Raw genomic sequence first — 24,014 nt, 5'->3', positions numbered from 1 at the left:
TCCCTCCATCCAGTCAGACACTGGCAGGAGTGCGTCCCCGGGCCTGTCCTTATACATTTAGCCTGCAGGGGGCAGTACAACAGCGCCTCAGACACAGTGAGACCAACCAGCAGCGAGGAATCGGGAAACGGACTTACATTCACACCGCAGCCGCCTCTGAGAGGTGGAGCACACGAGTCCGCCTCCACACAGGTGATGCCATCGCCTTGGAAACCATGTTTACAAACACACCTAACAGAGCGGCAGACGGATGGAAAAAGGTGACCAAAAATCCACTTCTGAGGGCTCGGAGTTCAAACTCGGTGCAGGTAGACTCACCTGGCTGTTCCCTGGCTGAAGTCGCAGTCAGCGTGTGCGTGACAGAACTGGGCCTGAGCGCCGCAGGCAGACGTCCGGCGCTCACAGAACCGACCGGTGTAACCCGGCTGACAGGAGAACACTTTACAGCGGCCGTCTGAGTTCGGACGGCTGTCGCACTCTCCGTGGATACAGGGACAGGCTGAGGACACACAGGTGAGTTCCACACAGGTGAGTTCCACACAGGTGAGTTCCCCAGCGTCACGCCCACCGGAGTGACATCACAGCACAGGAGTCAGACTTACTGCGGTCACAGTTTGGTCCGTATTTGTCGGAGGAGGAGCAGTACTGACAGCGAGAGCCTCTGAAGTTCGCCTCACAGATACACGATCCATTTCCTGCGATGCCCTCCATGCACTGAAGAAGAAGAAGAAGACGCCGCCACAACAACAAAAATAAAAAGCACATTTATTCAGTCTCCACCAAACACTGAAGAACAACTCAAGCTAAACATTTCAGGTTCCTGCAGTTCCTTCAGAACCAAACTGAACCTCAGAGCTTCAACAACTGGACTTCTTCTTCTTCTTGGTTCGTAAAGACGTTTCACCCTTCGGCTTCACTATAGGTCTCTCAGACGACACGTCCTCAAGAACCAAGAAGAAGAAATCCAGTTGCCTTTATTGAAGCTTTTAGGATTACTTTTAGGATTAAGAACAACTCAAACTAAACATGTCAGGTTCCTGCAGTTCCTTCAGAGCAGATAAGAACCGAACACTGGACTTCTTCTTCTTCTTCTTGGCTCGTAAAGACGTTTCACCTCTCGGTTCTGAACTAGTTAGTGGGGAGTATCACCTTATGAGTGGTGCCACTACTAGGGTTAGGGTTAGGTTTGGGTTAGGGTACCCTACTAGTACTATAGGTCTGTCAGACGAAACGTCCTCAAGAACCAAGAAGAAGAAATCCAGTGGCCTTTATTGAAGCTTTTAGGATTACCCTGACCCGGACGGCTGAGAATCTGCATCAATCAGTCTCTCCAAACCCATTTCCATTGCTTCCTGGGACTGGGATAGCATAGCATAGTGGTACGATTGCCACCTTTCATGTGGGAGACCTGGGTTCTCCCGCATGAAAGGTACTACCTCCAGTAGGGTCCTTAGGCAAGACTCCCTTACCCTACCTGTAAGTCGCTTTGGATAAAAGCTAAACATAATTCTGACCCTGAAGTACACACTTCGGTTTACACTGTGGACTACTGTGTACCTACTAGTACTATAGGTCTGTCAGACGAAAAGTCCTCAAGAACCAAGAAGAAGAAATCCAGTTGCCTTTATTGAAGCTTTTAGGATTACTTTTAGGATTAAGAACAACTCAAACTAAACATGTCAGGTTCCTGCAGTTCCTTCAGAACAGATAAGAACCGAACACTGGACTTCTTCTTCTTCTTCTTAGTTCGTAAAGACGTTTCACCTCTCGGTTCTGAACTAGTTAGTGGGGAGTATCACCTTATGAGTGGTGCCACTACCAGGGTTAGGGTTAGGTTTGGGTTAGGATACCCTACTAGTACTATAGGTCTGTCAGACGAAACGTCCTCAAGAACCAAGAAGAAGAAATCCAGTTGCCTTTATTGAAGCTTTTAGGATTACTTTTAGGATTAAGAACAACTCAAACTAAACATGTCAGGTTCCTGCAGTTCCTTCAGAGCAGATAAGAACCGAACACCAAACTGAACCTCAGAGCTTCAACAACAACAACTGGACTTCTTCTTCTTCTTCTTGGCTCGTAAAGACGTTTCACCTCTCGGTTCTGAACTAGTTAGTGGGGAGTATCACCTTATGAGTGGTGCCACTACTAGGGATAGGGTTAGGTTTGGGTTAGGGTAGCCTACTAGTACTATAGGTCTGTCAGACGAAATGTCTTCAAGAACCAAGAAGAAGAAATCCAGTGGCCTTTATTGAAGCTTTTAGGATTACCCTGACCCGGACGGCTGAGAATCTGCACCAACCTGAAGCTTCCATCGGTCTAACCCTAACCCTAATCCACTGCTTCCTTCCCAATTCCCTCCCCTCTGTACCTTTCCGTGTCCGGAGCAGCTGCTCTGGAATCCACCTGGACAGGGCGTGCAGTCTGGACCATAGAAACCTTTGCAGCACGCTGGAGTCTGAACAGACACAGGTGAGTTTACCTGGTTACAGCGGCAGCTCAGAGCGGCAGTGCTGACAGAAGCAAAGATGGGACGTGTCGGCGTACCGTGACAGTTGCATTGCAGAGGAGAGCGCAACCTCTCACGGGTAACTTGATGGTTGGATGGCCAAAGGAAAAAGTGTAAACACATCCAATGGTGGGGGTGCGCTGACGGACAGGGGTCCTCGTGTCCGTGATGGCGCCAGACGGGCACGAGAGCAGGTTGACTTTAGAACAACTGCCACATTCACCCTGAAAAACAGACGTTCAGACTCCCGAGCAACATAAAAAGACACGAGAACACATGAAGTTTTCATGGTTAATCGGCTTTAAACTGAGCAAACCATCAAACCCACCTGGATGATTTTGGTCTCTGTGATGTCACACCTGTGGGGCAGCACAGGCACGATCGAGGGCGGAGTCAAAACTCCATCCATCACATACAGGCGGCCATTATTAGCCTCCACAGCTGACTCCAAGACGGCCGCTCCGTTAACCAGAATCTGACCCTGAAACAGAAAGCAGGTCTGAGTTTACAGCTAAAGACGCTAGTTTGGGTTTGAGCTTTAACTGGAACCAGAGGCTGATTGGACCGAAGCGCTTTTCTTACATCAGCTGATTTATAAATATAAAGTAATGACTCCACGATAACATACAGGAGAAATGCACCGACATGATATTTCATGAGATGTCCCCGGTGGCCACGCAGTGGTACTACACTTTGAGGCGTTTTGGCGGGATGGAGCAGATCCACACTTACATTTTCTGTCACATTGATTGTCAGAATCTGATTGGCCTTCGTCACAATCCTGGGGCTCGACACGACATTAAAGACCTCCAGCTTCAAGACAGCAACAATAAAAGTCATTCGATGAAATGTGAAGAGTTTCAAAGTGTGGGAGGCGGCAGGCCGTCATACTCACGGCGGCAGACGAGACGACGTGGTTCCTGAGGAGCTCCAGCAGCTTGTTGTGACCCTGAAGGTTCAGAAAAAACTGATGAAGTTCTAAGCTATGAACAGACCTTGTTCTGTATGTTAATTAAAGCTCCAGTTGGTCTCACATCTGCACTTCTCAAGAACTCCAGGTGTCCCTCCGCCATCGTATCGAAGGCTACTGTCGTGGGAGCAAAGACGGTGATCGGTCCTGGGGTGTCCATGACTGACGCCAGATCAGTTTTCTGTAGAGAGAGGCGCACTTTGGTGAAGTTACAGCAAACATGCCGACTTTGTAAATCGGCTGGATGGGTCTGAGGTGCAGAGCCACATGTTTTCCTCAAGTATTCCTGAGATATTTGGTTCTCTGAAATTGTTTGAGGCTTTTCTGAAGTTTCCTGGACTTGGTCTCTGGAGGCAAAGCTGTGGTGCGTCTCATCTGTACTCAAAAGTCAAACTTTTCAAGATTCCTTTGGGAAAAATCAACTAGTTCGCCAGCAAGAGAATCCTCAACAGCCCCAGCCGCAAAATTCAAAATGGCTGCCGCATGCATAAAACACTTCTATCTGTGAACATGTCAGTTTTTCTATGAGCAAAACGCATCTGAATGCTTATCAGATTGTTTTGCTAAAAACAGTAGCCGGGTGAACAGATTCCACTGGGTTTCCAAACAAATTTAAGAAGAATATGTCAGCAGTCATGGTTAAAAAGCCTCATGGCTGTGGGGACAAAGGCCCTCCTGAACCTCTCAGTCCTGCAGCTGCTCCTCTAACCCCAGGATGCTGTGGAGAGGATGTCTATTATTCTCCAAAACAGAATAAAGTTGCTGCAAGAATAGAATACAATAGAAAATACTTTATTCATCCTCCAGTGGGGGAAATTCAAATTAGTTGAGTAGCTCAAAAAATTATAAATATTTACAATGATTGCATACCAGACAACAATAATAATAATAAATGACGAAATAAACAAATTTAAGATGAATATGTCAGCAGTCACTGTTAAAAAGCCTCATGGCTGTGGGGACAAAGGCCCTCCTGAACCTCTCAGTCCTGCAGCTGCTCCTCTAACCCCAGGATGCTGTGGAGAGGATGTTCATTATTCTCCAAAACAGAATATAATTTCCTCATTTGTTGCTCCACCACAGCTCTGAGAGGGTCTAACCTTTTGCCTACCACAGAACCAGCCTCCTTTACCAGTTTGTCCAGGTGCCTACAGTCTCTCTGGAGACATTGAAGGACCTGAACCGTCTCAGGAAGAAGAGACACTGCTTCTATGTTGGCTGACTCCAGTTTATTATCCAGCACCACCCCCAGGTATCTGCAGGTCTGAACAGCCTCCATCTCAAAGAGATAAGAACACAGTTAACTTGAGTGTGATGTCATTCCAGCTCTGATTTCTGACTGATGGGTTGGTATAAACAAAAAGACAGGAGGTACTAAGTCCTCTGAAAGGCCAAAACAAGCCAAAGACCAGTTCAAGTCCACACCAGAGTCTGGATCTCAGCATCATGGAGTCAGGCTGGATTACACTGAGGCACTGAGGCAGACTGGGTCCAATAAAGACCAGCCTTCGTAATCTGAGGGTTCATCCTCTGCAGGATGGAACTTAGATCAATGATCTGCTCTAAATTCATTATTAGTAATCTGATTACTGTACCTCCAATAAGGACTTGAATGTCTCAAATTTGCCGTTGTCAGAGATGATCTTCCTCAGGTTCTCCTGTGGAGACACAACATGTCAAAGTAATGACGAGATAGAACAGAAAAACACTTTATTCATCCCCCAGTGGGGGAAATTTAAAAAATGACAGATGGCAGTGAGGTTAGATCATGGTGTGATGTAAATAAAACAACCGTGGTTACGTCAGGCCTGACTTTGAGGTCTAACGTCCTCGTTTTTGTCTGCTGTCCTGAAGATATTTTGGAGTTAAAAGCAACTGGAAAATATGACTTAGAACTACAGATTTCTACAAGTTTCAGAGGAACATGGATGGTTGTGCTATTTGTTTTGCTAAATTTCTGCTGCAACACCTTAAAGCTTCCATATTGTGTAATAAAACTCCTTCTTGCTGCTCCTGGGAGCATATATCAGGGCGCCTGAAGTGTAAAAACCCTTCTTCCTGCTCCTGGGAGCATATATCAGGGCGTCTGAAGTGTAAAACTCCTTCTTCCTGCTCCTGGGAGCATATATCAGGGCGTCTGAAGTGTAAAACTCCTTCTTCCTGCTCCTGGGAGCATATATCAGGGCGTCTGAAGTGTAAAACTCCTTCTTCCTGCTCCTGGGAGCAGATATCAGGGCGTCTGAAGTGTAAAACTCCTTCTTCCTGTTCCTGGGAGCATATATCAGGGCGTCTGAAGTGTAAAACTCCTTCTTCCTGTTCCTGGGAGCATATATCAGGGCGTCTGAAGTGTAAAACTCCTTCTTCCTGTTCCTGGGAGCATATATCAGGGCGTCTGAAGTGTAAAACTCCTTCTTCCTGCTCCTGGGAGCATATATCAGGGCGTCTGAGGTCACCAGCAGCTGTAAAACTCCCCAAAAACAGATCATGGTCGTGTAAATATTGGCTGTATAAAACAATCAGGTCCTGACTTTGAGGTCTAATGTCCTGCAGATATTTTGAAGTTAAAAGCAACTGGAAAATCTGACTTAGAACCACGGATTTCTACAAGTTTCAGAGGAACACAGTCGCTCCTTAAATTGACTCCGCCTCCTCTGCTAAGCCCCGCCCACTTACAACCCACAACATTTCCACAAGAAGTGGAAAAACATTTTTAATCAGGAGGCAAATAAACTGATCCTGAGCTCATCAGCAGAAATGGATCAACAGAACAGGAAAATGTATATAAAAATCTGTCAAAGTTAGAGAATATCCAGACTAAATATAGAAAAAAAGGGAGACAAAACAGATTTATTTAAAATAATAAAGTCACCAGCAGGTGTAAAACTCCCCAAAAACAACCCTGGGATTTATTTACTTCCCCTTTGTGGACTCAGATTGATGAGGCCGTCAGTTTTACTAAGATAGATGTGGTATTTGTTTTGCTAAATTTCTGCTGCAACACCTTAAAGCTTCCATATCATGTAAAACTCCTTCTTCCTGCTCCTGGGAGCATATATCAGGGCGTCTGAGGTCACCAGCAGGTGTAAAACTCCCCAAAAACACCTCCAAAGAACAAACAGAAATGTTAACATCTCTTACGCCTGTGTTGCTCTCCACGCTGGCTGATACGCCGTCCATCAGCTTATTGATTATATGGATCATGCCGTTGGATGCAACAATGTCCGACTGGACGATTGTGCCTTTCTTCCTGCTGCCATGGATACGGATTTTGGGCTGAGTATCCTGGAAAGAAACAAGATGGTAAAACCTTTTGGTAAATCTATCAGTCTGTCTCACTTATTCCATCAGTTTTCCCCTTTCCAGTGTGGATGAAGTGGTCCCAGTAGAGTGCCTGTGTAGAAATCCCTCCGTTAGCTCTCCTATAGCTGCAAGTAGCCACATAACAGCAGCTATGAGCTAACAGCAGCTATGAGCTAACAGCAGCTATGAGCTAACAGCAGCTATGAGATAACAGCAGCTATGAGCTAACAGAGCTATGAGATAACAGCAGCTATGAGCTAACAGAGCTATGAGATAACAGCAGCTATGAGCTAACAGCAGCTATGAGCTAACAGAGCTATGAGCTAACAGAGCTATGAGCTAACAGCAGCTATGAGCTAACAGCAGCTATGAGCTAACAGAGCTATGAGCTAACAGCAGCTATGAGCTAACAGCAGCTATGAGCTAACAGAGCTATGAGCTAACAGCAGCTATGAGCTAACAGAGCTATGAGCTAACAGCAGCTATGAGCTAACAGAGCTATGAGCTAACAGCAGCTATGAGCTAACAGCAGTTATGAGCTAACAGAGCTATGAGCTAACAGCAGCTATGAGCTAACAGAGCTATGAGCTAACAGCAGCTATGAGCTAACAGAGCTATGAGCTAACAGAGCTATGAGCTAACAGCAGCTATGAGCTAACAGCAGCTATGAGCTAACAGAGCTATGAGCTAACAGAGCTATGAGCTAACAGCAGCTATGAGCTAACAGAGCTATGAGCTAACAGCAGCTATGAGCTAACAGAGCTATGAGCTAACAGAGCTATGAGCTAACAGCAGCTATGAGCTAACAGAGCTATGAGCTAACAGAGCTATGAGCTAACAGCAGCTATGAGCTAACAGCAGCTATGAGATAACAGCAGCTATGAGCTAACAGCAGCTATGAGCTAACAGCAGCTATGAGCTAACAGAGCTATGAGCTAACAGCAGCTATGAGCTAACAGCAGCTATGAGCTAACAGAGCTATGAGCTAACAGCAGCTATGAGCTAACAGAGCTATGAGCTAACAGAGCTATGAGCTAACAGCAGCTATGAGCTAACAGCAGCTATGAGATAACAGCAGCTATGAGCTAACAGCAGCTATGAGCTAACAGCAGCTATGAGCTAACAGAGCTATGAGCTAACAGCAGCTATGAGCTAACAGCAGCTATGAGCTAACAGAGCTATGAGCTAACAGCAGCTATGAGCTAACAGAGCTATGAGCTAACAGAGCTATGAGCTAACAGCAGCTATGAGCTAACAGCAGCTATGAGCTAACAGAGCTATGAGCTAACAGCAGCTATGAGCTAACAGAGCTATGAGCTAACAGAGCTATGAGCTAACAGAGCTATGAGCTAACAGCAGCTATGAGCTAACAGAGCTATGAGCTAACAGAGCTATAGCACACGTTCATTCATTCATTCTTCTTAAAGTATTGGTGAAATAAAGACAGATAATGCCTTATTTAGAGGCTGCATCCTCTAAGCCCCGTTCACTCCCTTATATGGATCTCCAGTTATCTAAATATCTTCTGAAGGACGCCGACTTTCACCAAACTGTGAGTAGATGAACGTATTTAATGCCAGAAATAAGGTTTAAAAACACCGGAGTTCCCCATTAACACAGAACCAGGGTCAGACTCGTGTCCTTTAAGTGTTGGATCAGCCTCGACTTTCAGCTTCAGTCTCCCGGAGTTCCCCTTTAAGCTGTCCATTTTCACAGGTGTCCGCTGACTTCTTCCTCTAATAAAGTCCAAAACAACCACAAGTTTCACTTTAAGCTGCAACAGCTCGTCAGAATGAATGTGTCGGATTTGATCTTTTAGTGGTTGGACTTCTCTGAACCTTCTGGACTTCTGCTCAGGTCAAACTAAACTGAGCCTGAACACAAAAAGTCAGATTTCCTAAAAGTGTTTCTTTTGTTTTCTCTTTGCGGTTTAATCTAATTTTCCTGAGGTTTCTGGTGGATGGCGCCGCTCTTCTCACCCCATCCGATGTGTCCACTTCGGCTGATTTTCCCGTCAGAGTGTAGAAGACGTCGCTTTTCTTCAGAGAGTCAGACGACATCACCCCGGCAACCAGGTGGATCTTACACAGGTACTTAGCTTTGGACGTGTCGGCTGTCAGAGTCCTCACCTGGCAAACAAATGCAGATAAAACCTTCATTACAGCCTGGATCTTACTTCCCAAATCTCCTTCCACATAAGAGATGATCATGAAATAATGTTGTTAAAAGAAAAGTTTCAACTTGTTCATCGATTCTCACCGAAAGTCCCCTGAAGCCCTTATTGATCGGGACGAAAACCGTGAAAGGACCCAAATTCATCAGCGGAAACACCAGAGAACCTGAGAAACACACAAACACATCAATGTTATGTCTATCCATGAAACACCTGCAGGAAGAAGAAAGACTATTAGATTCTTTTGACCCAGTTGAACCAAGTTCTGGTGCCAGTTCAGTTTGAGGAACTCAGAGTTCATCTTCTTCTTCTCCTGCTTCCACTTCATGTTGAGGTTCAGGTTTTATCGTTCTCTCCTGGTTCAGAACCACTGGGGTCCAGGTCCAAAACTCTTTATTAACAGGAACCTTCAGGGCCCAACAGTGTGTTCAGAACCTAACTGAGTGAACAAAGCTGGAAGTATGTGACCAGCAGCCATGATCAGAGCTGTCTGAGTCCTCCAAATACCAAGGAAAGGAGCTCCGACGCTTCCTTAAGGATCTCCTTTAGGAAACACCGGACCGTCCTTCCTGAGAGAAAGGAGCTCCGACGCTTCCTTAAGGATCTCCTTTAGGAAACACCGGACCATCCTTCAGGAGAGAAGGGAGCTCCGACGCTTCCTTAAGGATCTCCTTTAGGAAACACCGGACCGTCCTTCCTGAGAGAAAGGAGCTCCGACGCTTCCTTAAGGATCTCCTTTAGGAAACACCGGACCGTCCTTCCTGAGAGAAAGGAGCTCCGACGCTTCCTTAAGGATCTCCTTTAGGAAACACCGGACCGTCCTTCAGGAGAGAAAGGAGCTCCGACGCTTCCTTAAGGATCTCCTTTAGGAAACACCGGACCGTCCTTCAGGAGAGAAAGGAGCTCCGACGCTTCCTTAAGGATCTCCTTTAGGAAACACCGGACCGTCCTTCCTGAGAGAAAGGAGCTCCGACGCTTCCTTAAGGATCTCCTTTAGGAAACACCGGACCGTCCTTCAGGAGAGAAAGGAGCTCCGACGCTTCCTTAAGGATCTCCTTTAGGAAACACCGGACCGTCCTTCCTGAGAGAAAGGAGCTCCGACGCTTCCTTAAGGATCTCCTTTAGGAAACACCGGACCGTCCTTCAGGAGAGAAAGGAGCTCCGACGCTTCCTTAAGGATCTCCTTTAGGAAACACCGGACCGTCCTCCCTGAGAGAAAGGAGCTCCGACGCTTCCTTAAGGATCTCCTTTAGGAAACACCGGACCATCCTTCAGGAGAGAAGGGAGCTCCGACGCTTCCTTAAGGATCTCCTTTAGGAAACACCGGACCGTCCTTCCTGAGAGAAAGGAGCTCCGACGCTTCCTTAAGGATCTCCTTTAGGAAACACCGGACCGTCCTTCCTGAGAGAAAGGAGCTCCGACGCTTCCTTAAGGATCTCCTTTAGGAAACACCGGACCGTCCTTCAGGAGAGAAAGGAGCTCCGACGCTTCCTTAAGGATCTCCTTTAGGAAACACCGGACCGTCCTTCAGGAGAGAAGGGAGCTCCGACGCTTCCTTAAGGATCTCCTTTAGGAAACACCGGACCGTCCTTCCTGAGAGAAAGGAGCTCCGACGCTTCCTTAAGGATCTCCTTTAGGAAACACCGGACCGTCCTTCCTGAGAGAAAGGAGCTCCGACGCTTCCTTAAGGATCTCCTTTAGGAAACACCGGACCGTCCTTCCTGAGAGAAAGGAGCTCCGACGCTTCCTTAAGGATCTCCTTTAGGAAACACCGGACCATCCTTCAGGAGAGAAGGGAGCTCCGACGCTTCCTTAAGGATCTCCTTTAGGAAACACCGGACCGTCCTTCAGGAGAGAAAGGAGCTCCGACGCTTCCTTAAGGATCTCCTTTAGGAAACACCGGACCGTCCTTCCTGAGAGAAAGGAGCTCCGACGCTTCCTTAAGGATCTCCTTTAGGAAACACCGGACCGTCCTTCCTGAGAGAAAGGAGCTCCGACGCTTCCTTAAGGATCTCCTTTAGGAAACACCGGACCGTCCTTCCTGAGAGAAAGGAGCTCCGACGCTTCCTTAAGGATCTCCTTTAGGAAACACCGGACCGTCCTTCCTGAGAGAAAGGAGCTCCGACGCTTCCTTAAGGATCTCCTTTAGGAAACACCGGACCGTCCTTCATGAGAGAAAGGAGCTCCGACGCTTCCTTAAGGATCTCCTTTAGGAAACACCGGACCGTCCTTCAGGAGAGAAAGGAGCTCCGACGCTTCCTTAAGGATCTCCTTTAGGAAACACCGGACCGTCCTTCAGGAGAGAAAGGAGCTCCGACGCTTCCTTAAGGATCTCCTTTAGGAAACACCGGACCGTCCTTCCTGAGAGAAAGGAGCTCCGACGCTTCCTTAAGGATCTCCTTTAGGAAACACCGGACCGTCCTTCAGGAGAGAAAGGAGCTCCGTCGCTTCCTTAAGGATCTCCTTTAGGAAACACCGGACCGTCCTTCCTGAGAGAAAGGAGCTCCGACGCTTCCTTAAGGATCTCCTTTAGGAAACACCGGACCGTCCTTCATGAGAGAAAGGAGCTCCGACGCTTCCTTAAGGATCTCCTTTAGGAAACACCGGACCGTCCTTCATGAGAGAAAGGAGCTCCGACGCTTCCTTAAGGATCTCCTTTAGGAAACACCGGACCGTCCTTCAGGAGAGAAAGGAGCTCCGACGCTTCCTTAAGGATCTCCTTTAGGAAACACCGGACCGTCCTTTATGAGAGAAAGGAGCTCCGACGCTTCCTTAAGGATCTCCTTTAGGAAACACCGGACCGTCCTTCAGGAGAGAAAGGAGCTCCGTCGCTTCCTTAAGGATCTCCTTTAGGAAACACCGGACCGTCCTTCCTGAGAGAAAGGAGCTCCGACGCTTCCTTAAGGATCTCCTTTAGGAAACACCGGACCGTCCTTTATGAGAGAAAGGAGCTCCGACGCTTCCTTAAGGATCTCCTTTAGGAAACACCGGACCGTCCTTCAGGAGAGAAAGGAGCTCCGACGCTTCCTTAAGGATCTCCTTTAGGAAACACCGGACCGTCCTTTATGAGAGAAAGGAGCTCCGACGCTTCCTTAAGGATCTCCTTTAGGAAACACCGGACCGTCCTTCAGGAGAGAAAGGAGCTCCGACGCTTCCTTAAGGATCTCCTTTAGGAAACACCGGACCGTCCTTCAGGAGAGAAAGGAGCTCCGACGCTTCCTTAAGGATCTCCTTTAGGAAACACCGGACCGTCCTTTATGAGAGAAAGGAGCTCCGTCGCTTCCTTAAGGATCTCCTTTAGGAAACACCGGACCGTCCTTCCTGAGAGAAAGGAGCTCCGACGCTTCCTTAAGGATCTCCTTTAGGAAACACCGGACCGTCCTTCAGGAGAGAAAGGAGCTCCGTCGCTTCCTTAAGGATCTCCTTTAGGAAACACCGGACCGTCCTTCCTGAGAGAAAGGAGCTCCGACGCTTCCTTAAGGATCTCCTTTAGGAAACACCGGACCGTCCTTCCTGAGAGAAAGGAGCTCCGACGCTTCCTTAAGGATCTCCTTTAGGAAACACCGGACCGTCCTTCCTGAGAGAAAGGAGCTCCGACGCTTCCTTAAGGATCTCCTTTAGGAAACACCGGACCGTCCTTTATGAGAGAAAGGAGCTCCGACGCTTCCTTAAGGATCTCCTTTAGGAAACACCGGACCGTCCTTCAGGAGAGAAAGGAGCTCCGACGCTTCCTTAAGGATCTCCTTTAGGAAACACCGGACCGTCCTTCCTGAGAGAAAGGAGCTCCGACGCTTCCTTAAGGATCTCCTTTAGGAAACACCGGACCGTCCTTTAGGAGAGAAAGGAGCTCCGACGCTTCCTTAAGGATCTCCTTTAGGAAACACCGGACCGTCCTTCATGTCCTTCCTCGACGATCTCCTTTTTTCGGACCTTTTACACCAAACCGATGTCAGGAACCAGTGCTGATCAAAGGGCCCCTTTAGGGTCCCGTACTATTGGCAGAGTCCTGGGCCAACAAACAGCCCTCAAACACACCTCAAAGAACAGGAAGGACCAGAGGCCGACAGAGCTAACGGTGCCTTACACACCGGCAAAGAGTTGGTGCTAATCTGGAACCAGTTTTTCCCCAGATTTCAGTTTAAAAGCTGTCAGAACAACCGAATTAAGACCAGGAACCGGTTCTGAGCTGGTCAGAAGGGGGCATTTGATGGTCCAGACTGCAGGACTGCGAACTTCAGGGGCTGCAGGATGGCGTTAGTGTGACCTCAGAGGGAGATAAAACTCAGATGATCTTCTTTTCTCCACAAACAGTTTAGAACTGAAGAACCTTTCAGATGCGAGGAGAAACATCTTCAAGAACCAAGAAGAAGAAGTCCAGTTGGCTACCGTAAAAGCCTCAGGATCAGTAAACACTGTTTAGTACATTGTGACTTTTATTTTGGGTATCGAGCTGAAATGAGAAGCAGATTTGGGCAGAAATCCATCAGAGATGAGCTGGTTTACTTTAAACAAGGAAAGGATTCGATTGAAATCATTTTTCAGAGAAACATTTGCACACAGATGCTTTATATTTAACTGACTGAGTGGATCCATGAGCTGGAGCTGTTTTGGATCTGTATTACTGACACAAACAGGCTCAAAGCAGCCGTTTTAAACCTTAAAAACATTAAAAAGCCGGTCTGACTCTGCTGTTTGTAGCCCTGACTGCACATAAGGAAGTAGAAGGATCGTCCTCATACTGAACAGGGAGATGGCGCTGCTCAGCTGGCCGCTCCACTGCCCTCCAGGTTCCGTGTTCAGCTCGTTCAGACGCTCAACGATGTTCCCGTAACACACCTTTCCGTTGCCGATGTAACCCTGGAGACAGGTGCACCTGGGGGACAGAGCAGCACCACTTCAGAGCTGGAACACGGTGGGCATGTGGCCGTACTTTCTCATCAAACAGAGGTGACTGACTCGACTCGTCCTGGGCCCGGCGTGGAGCAGTTGGCGTTCTTGTGGCAGGAACCAGGTCTGCAGGCATCCCTCAGGCTGCAGCCGCCAGCCGACAGGTTCTCATAGCCAGGGAGACACTCGCAGTGAGACTGAAACACAACAGGAACATGGGATTCATCCTCCCTGAATGCAACGCACCGCCCCCTACAGGCTGCTTTCTGCATTGCAACCCTTTACACGTCCTCGTCCCCAATCTGTCTTTGACCCTGATCCTGATCCTCATCCTGATCCTGATCCTGCTCCTGATCTTGCTCCTGATCCTGATCCTGATCCTGATCCTGACTCTGCTCCTGATCCTGATCCTGATCCTGATCCTGACTCTGCTCCTGATCCTGATCCTGACTCTGCTCCTGATCCTGACTCTGATCCTGATCCTGACTCTGACCCTGATCCTGATCCTGCTCCTGCTCCTGCTCCTGATCTTGCTCCTGACCCTGATCCTGCTCCTGATCCTGATCCTGACCCTGATCCTGATCCTGATCCTGATCCTGATCCTGCTCCTGATCTTGCTCCTGACCCTGATCCTGATCCTGACCCTGATCCTGATCCTGATCCTGACTCTGCTCCTGATCCTGATCCTGACTCTGCTCCTGATCCTGACTCTGATCCTGATCCTGACTCTGACCCTGATCCTGATCCTGCTCCTGCTCCTGCTCCTGATCTTGCTCCTGACCCTGATCCTGCTCCTGATCCTGATCCTGACCCTGATCCTGATCCCGACCCTGCTCCTGCTCCTGCTCCTGATCTTGCTCCTGACCCTGATCCTGCTCCTGATCCTGATCTTGCTCCTGACCCTGATCCTGATCCTGATCCTGCTCCTGATCCTGATCCTGATCCTGACTCTGCTCCTGATCCTGATCCTGACTCTGCTCCTGATCCTGACCCTGATCCTGATCCTGCTCCTGCTCCTGCTCCTGATCTTGCTCCTGACCCTGATCCTGACCCTGATCCTGCTCCTGATCCTGATCCTGACCCTGATCCTGATCCTGCTCCTGCTCCTGATCCTGATCCTGATCCTGATCCTGCTCCTGCTCCTGATCCTGATCCTGATCCTGATCCTGATCCTGCTCCTGACCCTGACTCTGATCCTGATCCCAGTTCTACTCTTGGTGACGCTTTCGTTGCTCATCCTTAAGCTGATTTTGATTTTCTTCTTGATTTTGTTTTTAAATCCCTGATCTTTACTCCAGCGTGATCCCATTCCTGCTCCAGTCCATTAACCTGCATGATAACAAATAAAGGCGAATGCCTCCATCTCTTTATATGACTCCCAGAGAGTTATTCGTGCTTCTATCACCTGTTGTTCAGATTATTGCGATTCTTTTTGAGTTGTTGTTGATCGGTCGTCACTTTGTTGCTGTACAAAATGTATTCGCCCGTCTTTTATCTGGAAAATAACGGCGCCATCACAGCACACCTGTGCTGGGCTCTCTACACTGGCTTCCTTTACAGCGTCCAGTTTAAAATTGTATGGCTCAAAGGCATAACTCCACCTCACCTGTCTGCCTCGTTCATCCAGAGCTCTGAGGTCTATGAATCAGCTGCTTTTCCATGTCCTTAGACCCAGACTGAAAGGTAGAAGTCCCTGATGTTTGGACCAATTTAGTCCCTGAAACTGATCCTGATTCCTTCCCTGGTTCTTATCGTGTCCCTATCTGATCCTGTTCCTGACCCAGTTTAAACTTACCTTCCCCGGTCCGTCGTAGACGCAGCGGGCGGACCCGGGGGAGCAGCCTCCATTTTTGGTCTGACACGGATCGACCGCCATGCAGACCCGCCCATCGCCGCTGTAGCCCTCGTGGCAGGCACACAGGTGTTGGTTTGGACCGGTGTGGACGCAGGAGGCGTGAGCATGACAGATCCGCTGGAGACACGGGTTTGTAGCTGAGGAGGAGAGAACATTCAGTGGCGTGTTTAAAGTCAAAAGGACATGCAAAGAACACTGTAGTTTGTTTCGTGGAGGGTATATTTTCTCTCTACTGATGCCTGTTCTTAAAGCGACAGGCACGCAAAACCTGCCTTAACATAAGTGATCATGCAAGGTAAAGAGGGGATTCTGCAATGAGGGAAATCAAAAAACTATATACTGTGGGGAGGTGATTCGTGATGGAACAGAAAACAGGTGACTTGAGTGAAGCTAAGTGGGAAAAACATGACAAGAACCTGACACAAAGGACCCGAAAACAAGAATATTAAACATAAAACGTGACAGAACCTGAGACATAACAATAATCACAACATAAACCGTGACACTCACAGTCAGTTCTGTGACATCGATTTAACTTAAACCTGAATGTGATGGAAATGTTGTGAAATTATTCAGTAAATTTAATCATAACTTGATTAAGATAAGTTAGGACAGGATGTTTCTGTGCTTCGGAGAATACGTTTCTGTATCTGAACTCAGTATCACCTCAAAAAACTTCCACAGTAGTCAATTTAATCACCAGATCTGTATGTGGTGACATCACTGATGACCTCATTATATGGTGGCGTCTTGGATTCCACAACTTGTAGAGAATATTGATACTGAACACATTTGTATTTTATTTTTCCCTTTTTGATCCTTTCATGAACACAACTGTTCCCACTTCTGATCTTTTTCATGTTTTTCTGTCATTTTCTGTCATTTTCCACATAAAAACAACAGAAAATCAGTGAAATGAACGTCAGTAAGAATCAGTAAAAAGTCTTTAATCAGATCCCGAGTCTTCAGTGTCTGAGTGGCCAAGAACTGGTGTTCATATCTGTTAGTTTCATCTGTTCTCAGAGTCTCAGACGTTTTATTTCATTCATCAGTTTACTGGAACATTTGAAACATGAAGACACCTTCATTCAGGGATAATTCAGATAAAACACGTCTGTTATCTAATGATAGTGAGTAGAAACAAGCCCTGATGTTAATGTGGGACTCTTCGGTCTGTTTTATTCAGGGTGGGGCTTTATTAGTACAGTACTTTATTTTATCTACTTTGATAATTTGCCTTGCTTGCATGCTGTAATTTAAGTTGAATACATCAAATTCTGATTTCACCATTTGTTGTTGAATGCAACAGCAGCAATTCTGATTTCTAAAATAAACTTAACTTTGGTTAAAAACATCTTAATCTTTGCCTCCAAAGACACAAACCAAACTCAGAGCAATGGACCAATTGGCCAATGGACCAACCAATGGACCAATGGACCAATGGAGCAATGGGCCAATGGACCAATGGACCAACCAATGGACCAATGGACCAATGGACCAATGGGCCAATGGACCAACGGACCAATGGACCAATGGGCCAATGGACCAACCAATGGACCAATGGACCAATGGGCCAATGGACCAACCAATGGACCAATGGACCAATGGACCAATGGAGCAATGGGCCAATGGACCAATGGACCAACCAATGGACCAATGGACCAATGGACCAATGGGCCAATGGACCAACCAATGGACCAATGGACCAATGGACCAACCAATGGAGCAATGGGCCAATGGACCAATGGACCAACCAATGGACCAATGGGCCAATGGACGAACCAATGGACCAATGGGCCAATGGGCCAATGGGCCAATGTGCCAATGGACCAACGGACCAATGGACCAATGGGCCAATGGACCAACCAATGGACCAATGGACCAATGGGCCAATGGACCAACCAATGGACCAATGGACCAATGGAGCAATGGGCCAATGGACCAATGGACCAACCAATGGACCAATGGACCAATGGACCAATGGGCCAATGGACCAACCAATGGACCAACCAATGGAGCAATGGGCCAATGGACCAATGGACCAACCAATGGACCAATGGGCCAATGGACCAACCAATGGACCAATGGGCCAATGGGCCAATGGGCCAATGTGCCAATGGACCAACCAATGGGCCAATGTGCCAATGGACTAATGGACCGACCAATGGACCAATGGGCCAATGGACCAACCAATGGACCAATGGACCAATGGACCGACCCAGAGCTTAAAGCTAATATTGGGCGAATATTGACAAGGTCGTCGTTCTGTTCTGTGGTGCCATGTTTTATCAACCAGTTCATCCCATGAATCTCACGAGCTTGTTCCTAAAAAAATGGACCAGAACCAACTGTCTGTGGTCAAGCAGCGGGCGAGGGAAGTATTTGAAAATAAAACTGACAGTCCAGTATCTGTTTGGTGTGTGCTCGTCTGAGAATATTTTCCTTTGGAATGTATAAACTCACATATACACTGAGATCCTGACTTTTCGTAGCCTGGCAGACACTGACACACCAGCTTTCCTGTCAGAGCTTCTTCCATACAGCGAGAGTTCTGCTCACAGCTGAGAGCTGCACACTCAGGTATCTCTGAAACAGAGGGTAGATATCAGGGAAATGGTACAGGTGACTCCAGCAAGAGACAGATGAGGGTTCACAGGATGTTCTGGGTCCAGGTAACAAAAACAAAGGCAAAGGGTTAAGGGCACAGGCGGAGGTACAGGTGTGACAGCAGCAGAGCAGCTTACCTTGGTCACAGTTGGGACCTTTGTATTGAGAGAAGCAGGTGCATCGACCGTCGCCTTTCAGTCCAGAGTCACAGAGACCGTGGACACATGAGCACTCTGAGACCGAAGACACGGGCACAGACGATGAGAAACAGTGAAAACTGGTTTTATTCACGATGAGACGGCAGGATCTGACGTTACCTGAGCTACAGGTGGGGCCATAACGACCAGGTGCACAGTCCTCACAGGCAGTTCCTGCAAAACCCACCTAAACCACACAGAAACATCATGAGTAGGGACTCTCTCGAACCCGGGTTTTCAAAGGTCATCAGGAAGGTCTTCAGTACTGGACCTGGTCCAGTTCTGAGGAAACCTAGGAGTCCAGGATAGATAAATGGTCCTCTACCTGGTTTTAGAGATTATTTCAGGGTTCTGCTGGGTTCCAGTGGTTCTGATGGTTTCTATTGGCTGCTACATGCCTCTTAGATTGCAGAATCTTGTTGCTGGATTTAACTGTTATCTGTTCTGTTCTAAAGTTGCAGACGTTATTGTGGTTATTTCCTAGTTGAAGACGCCATTGAGGAAGTTCTTTAGATGACTTAAGGGGTTCCAACCGGTTCTAATGGATTTAATCAGGTCAGAGGGCTCTGTTGATGACACTGATTGGACTCTGGGATTATTTTGAAAACTCTGGGATCCTGAAGAGATCTACTTGAGTCCAGGGAATACTGAGGGAGTTTCCTGGTTTAGAAGCCAATTGTAGACCAATTTTAAAGTGGTGGAAAGAGGGTTCTTTAGATGACTTAAGGGGTTCAAACCGGTTCTAATGGATTTAATCAGGTCAGAGGGCTCTGTTAAGGTAAATTTTAAACTTCCCTGTGTCTTTTAGTGATTTCCAGTGGTCTTGTTGCTGGTCTTAACTATTATTTGGAGGCTGAACTGGACCTGGTTCAGTTCAGAGGAAACCTAGGAGTCCAGGATAGTTAAATGGTCCTCTACCTGGTTTTAGAGCTTATTTCAGGGTTCTGCTGGGCTCCAGTGGTTCTGATGGTTTCTATTGGCTGCAACATGCCTCTTAGATTGCAGAATCTTGTTGCTGGATTTAACTGTTATCTGTTCTGTTCTAAAGTTGCAGACGTTATTTTGGTTATTTCCTAGTTGAAGACGCCTTTGAGGAAGTTCTTTAGATGACATAAAGGGTTCAAACCGGTTCTAATGGATTTAATCAGGTCAGAGGGCTCTGTTAAGGTAAATTTTAAACTTCCCTGTGTCTTTTAGTGATTTCCAGTGGTCTTGTTGCTGGTCTTAACTATTATTTGGAGGCTGAACTGGACCTGGTTCAGTTCAGAGGAAACCTAGGAGTCCAGGATAGTTAAATGGTCCTCTACCTGGTTTTAGAGCTTATTTCAGGGTTCTGCTGGGTTCCAGTGGTTCTGATGGTTTCTATTGGCTGCTACATGCCTCTTAGATTGCAGAATCTTGTTGCTGGATTTAACTGTTATCTGTTCTGTTCTAAAGTTGCAGACGTTATTTTGGTTATTTCCTAGTTGAAGACGCCTTTGAGGAAGTTCTTTAGATGACATAAAGGGTTCAAACCGGTTCTAATGGATTTAATCAGGTCAGTGGGCTCTGTTAAGGTCTAGATGACACTGATTGGGCTCTGGGATTATTTTGAAAACTCTGGGATCCTGAAGAGATCTACTTGAGTCCAGGGACTACTGAGGGAGTTTCCTGGTTTAGAAGCCAACTGTAGACCAATTTTAAAGTGGTGGAAAGAGGGTTCTTTAGATGACATAAGGGGTTCAAACCGGTTCTAATGGATTTAATCAGGTCAGAGGGCTCTGTTAAGGTAAATTTTAAACTTCCCTGTGTCTTTTAGTGATTTCCAGTGGTCTTGTTGCTGGTCTTAACTATTATTTGGAGGCTGAACTGGACCTGGTCCAGTTCAGAGGAAACCTAGGAGACCAGGATAGTTAAATGGTCCTCTACCTGGTTTTAGAGCTTATTTCAGGGTTCTGCTGGGCTCCAGTGATTCTGATGGTTTCTATTGGCTGCTACATGCCTCTTAGATTGCAGAATCTTGTTGCTGGATTTAACTGTTATCTGTTCTGTTCTAAAGTTGCAGACACTATTTTGGTTATTTCCTAGTTGAAGACGCCATTGAGGAAGTTCTTTAGATGACATAAGGGGTTCAAACCGCTTCTAATGGATTTAATCAGGTCAGAGGGCTCTGTTGATGACTCTGATTGGACTCTGGGATTATTTTGAAAACTCTGGGATCCTGAAGAGATCTACTTGAGTCCAGGGACTACTGAGGGAGTTTCCTGGTTTAGAAGCCAACTGTAGACCAATTTTAAAGTGGTGGAAAGAGGGTTCTTTAGATGACATAAAGGGTTCAAACCGGTTCTAATGGATTTAATCAGGTCAGAGGGCTCTGTTAAGGTCAATTTTAAACTTCCCTGTGTCTTTTAGTGATTTCCAGTGGTCTTGTTGCTGGTCTAAACTATTATTTGGAGGCTCTAAGAAGTTTTAATGGCCGTTTAAGTTATAGAGATTAATAATTTCCTGAGATGCTTAGCGAGGATGCCATTAAAGGAGTTAAGTTCAGGTTGGATTTCAAGGCGTCACTTGAGTTGTTCTAGGTTTAAATAGATTTTTAGTGTCCCCTAGAAGGCCCAAAGGGGTCCTATCTGGCTATGGTCCAGGTCTAGCATCCTTTTGGAAGTAGTTGGATCCTTAAAAGGGAATTGGAGCGAGTCTTGGAAACTGTTCTAGACCAATGTAGAACTTTTCTGGGTTGATCAGGGGGTTCTTAGGAGCTTTAAAGGCCAGTTACGATGTGGAAATGATCATACTCTTTAGCAGTGAAGGTATTGTGGGAGTCCTGGCTTCATTAAGTGAATTTTGTGCATCTCCTGTTCTCAAACTTCTGGGTGTTATTTGGAAGGTTTTGTTGGTTTTAAGTCGTCACTGAGGAAGCTTCTGGGATCCTCAGAGAATAACGACCAGGATATAAGACAGGAAACAAAAGGACGACCGGCACATATGACCGCCAGCTCTCACTTATCCATATCTACGGTGAGTGTGCTGTTTTTTAACGTATTTGAACCTGTGTTCAAAGCACCAGGTTGGATTTCAAGGCGTCACTTGAGTTGTTCTAGGTTTAAATAGATTTGTAGTGTCCCCTAGAAGGCTCAAATGGGTCCTATCTGGCTATGGTCCAGGTCTAGCATCCTTTTGGAAATAGTTGGATCCTTAAAAGGGAATTGGAAACTGTTCTAGACCAACGTAGAACTTTTCTGGGTTGATCAGGGGGTTCTTAGGAGCTTTAAAGGCCAGTTACGATGTGGAAATGATCATATGATCATACTCTTTAGCAGTGAAGGTATTGTGGGAGTCCTTGCTTCATTAAGTGAATTGTGTGCATCTCCTGATCTCAAACTTCTGGGTGTTATTTGGAAGGTTTTGTTGGTTTTAAGTCGTCACTGAGGAAGGTTCTGGGATCCTCAGAGAATAACGACCAGGATATAAGACAGGAAACAAAAGGACGACCGGCACATATGACCGCCAGCTCTCACTTATCCATATCTACGGTGAGTGTGCTGTTTTTTAACGTATTTTAACCTGTATTCAAAGCACCAGGTTGGATTTCAAGGCGTCACTTGAGTTGTTCTAGGTTTAAATAGATTTGTAGTGTCCCCTAGAAGGCCCAAATGGGTCCTATCTGGCTATGGTCCAGGTCTAGCATCCTTTTGGAAGTAGTTGGATCCTTAAAAGGGAATTGGAGCGAGTCTTAGAAACTGTTCTAGACCAATGTAGAACTTTTCTGGGTTGATCTGGGGGTTCTTAGGAGCTTTAAAGGCCAGTTACGATGTGAGTGTGCTGTTTTTTAACCTATTTGAACCTGTATTCAAAGCACCAGGTCGGGTGTGTGATGTCACCTGGCAGCTGCAGGTGCCGGTCCCTCCCAGCCCATCGGAGCAGCGTCCTCGGCCGCTGCAGGGAGTCGCGGCCTGATCGGGACACTCTGAAACGGCGAGAACACAACAGGAAGCTGGCAGAGCAGGTTTGTGTATGTTTTCATGTCTCCCGCGAGGAAACTGACCCCCCCTCATCCATCCATCCTTCCTTCCTTGCTCTCATCCCTCTCCTCAGCCTTTATCTGCCCTCTTCCTGTCCCCCTTTTATCTCTTGGTGTCATCACTTCGGCAGCGTTTCCTCCTTTTCTGTGGCTTCAGACTGACAGTTTTCAGTGGTTAACAGAACTGAACAGAACCAGAAGTCAGAGGGTCAGATAGTCCAGCCTCAGTTGTTTCCTTTCACATGTTTTTTCTGCTGCTGTTGAATCGTTTAAAACCAGATCCGACATGTTTTTGGGTTTAAAAAAGAGTCAAATACTGCATTTAATGAATGTTTTCAGCATCAGATGACAGTCAGCAGCTGGACCAGAGAGTCCAGCCTCAGTTGTTTCCTGTTAAATCGTTTATAATCCTCACAGAGCTTGTTTAAAACCAGAATTACGTTGGATCCGACATGTTTTTGGGTTTAAAAAAGAGTCAAATACTGCATTTAATGAATGTTTTCAGCATCAGATGACAGTCAGCAGCTGGACCAGAGAGTCCAGCCTCAGTTGTTTCCTGTTAAATCGTTTATAATCCTCACAGAGCTTGTTTAAAACCAGAATTACGTTGGATCCGACATGTTTTTGGGTTTAAAAAAGAGTCAAATACTGCATTTAATGAATGTTTTCAGCGTCAGATGACAGTCAGCAGCCGGACCAGAGAGTCCAGCCTCAGTTGTTTCCTTTCACATGTTTTTTCTGCTGCTGTTGAATCGTTTAAAACCAGATCCGACATGTTTTTGGGTTTAAAAAAGAGTCAAATACTGCATTTAATGAATGTTTTCAGCGTCAGATGACAGTCAGCAGCCGGACCAGAGAGTCCAGCCTCAGTTGTTTCCTTTCACATGTTTTTTCTGCTGCTGTTGAATCGTTTAAAACCAGATCCGACATGTTTTTGGGTTTAAAAAAGAGTCAAATACTGCATTTAATGAATGTTTTCAGCATCAGATGACAGTCAGCAGCTGGACCAGAGAGTCCAGCCTCAGTTGTTTCCTGTTAAATCGTTTATAATCCTCACAGAGCTTGTTTAAAACCAGAATTACGTTGGATCCGACATGTTTTTGGGTTTAAAAAAGAGTCAAATACTGCATTTAATGAATGTTTTCAGCGTCAGATGACAGTCAGCAGCCGGACCAGAGAGTCCAGCCTCAGTTGTTTCCTGTTAAATCGTTTATAATCCTCACAGAGCTTGTTTAAAACCAGAATTACGTTGGATCCGACATGTTTTTGGGTTTAAAAAAGAGTCAAATACTGCATTTAATGAATGTTTTCAGCGTCAGATGACAGTCAGCAGCCGGACCAGAGAGTCCAGCTCCATGTGTGTCAGCAGATTCCTGTGCTGCTGACAGTCTGCAGAGAGGAAGGAAGTCCTTATTCCTGCAGGATGCAGACCCTCCTGAACATGTGACACCAGTCACCTGGAGGCCTGCTCCGGGTTGATTTAGCTTCAGAGCAGTTTCACACCAGATAGCACAAACTT

At 46.6% G+C, this 24,014-nt stretch overlaps 1 protein-coding gene across 1 annotated transcript in view; it reads right to left on the bottom strand.

Annotated features, from left to right (window-relative positions):
* stab2 (stabilin 2) overlaps window positions 1–24,014 on the bottom strand; it is a 62,112-nt gene that overhangs the window by 24,871 nt on the left and 13,227 nt on the right. Inside the window, exons 4-24 of the mRNA XM_072378002.1 lie at window positions 22,356–22,441; window positions 18,616–18,682; window positions 18,436–18,531; window positions 18,155–18,277; window positions 15,632–15,828; window positions 13,906–14,033; window positions 13,689–13,822; window positions 9,036–9,115; window positions 8,756–8,905; window positions 6,615–6,758; window positions 5,072–5,134; window positions 3,541–3,657; window positions 3,402–3,455; window positions 3,239–3,319; window positions 2,835–2,987; window positions 2,545–2,730; window positions 2,369–2,455; window positions 603–714; window positions 319–499; window positions 138–231; window positions 6–62 (exon numbers count right to left, since the gene is read on the bottom strand). Coding sequence (XP_072234103.1) covers window positions 6–62; window positions 138–231; window positions 319–499; window positions 603–714; window positions 2,369–2,455; window positions 2,545–2,730; window positions 2,835–2,987; window positions 3,239–3,319; window positions 3,402–3,455; window positions 3,541–3,657; window positions 5,072–5,134; window positions 6,615–6,758; window positions 8,756–8,905; window positions 9,036–9,115; window positions 13,689–13,822; window positions 13,906–14,033; window positions 15,632–15,828; window positions 18,155–18,277; window positions 18,436–18,531; window positions 18,616–18,682; window positions 22,356–22,441 — 2,390 coding nt within the window. The remainder of the gene's footprint in view (window positions 1–5; window positions 63–137; window positions 232–318; window positions 500–602; window positions 715–2,368; window positions 2,456–2,544; window positions 2,731–2,834; window positions 2,988–3,238; window positions 3,320–3,401; window positions 3,456–3,540; window positions 3,658–5,071; window positions 5,135–6,614; window positions 6,759–8,755; window positions 8,906–9,035; window positions 9,116–13,688; window positions 13,823–13,905; window positions 14,034–15,631; window positions 15,829–18,154; window positions 18,278–18,435; window positions 18,532–18,615; window positions 18,683–22,355; window positions 22,442–24,014) is intronic.

Source organism: Leuresthes tenuis, unplaced genomic scaffold (genome assembly GCF_036924035.1).
Source record: "Leuresthes tenuis unplaced genomic scaffold, fLeuTen1.0.hap1 SCAF_23, whole genome shotgun sequence".
NCBI classification, from domain to species: Eukaryota; Metazoa; Chordata; class Actinopteri; order Atheriniformes; family Atherinopsidae; genus Leuresthes; species Leuresthes tenuis.
Note: the sequence above shows the minus strand (reverse complement) of the source record. Positions and strands in the feature narration are given on the sequence as shown.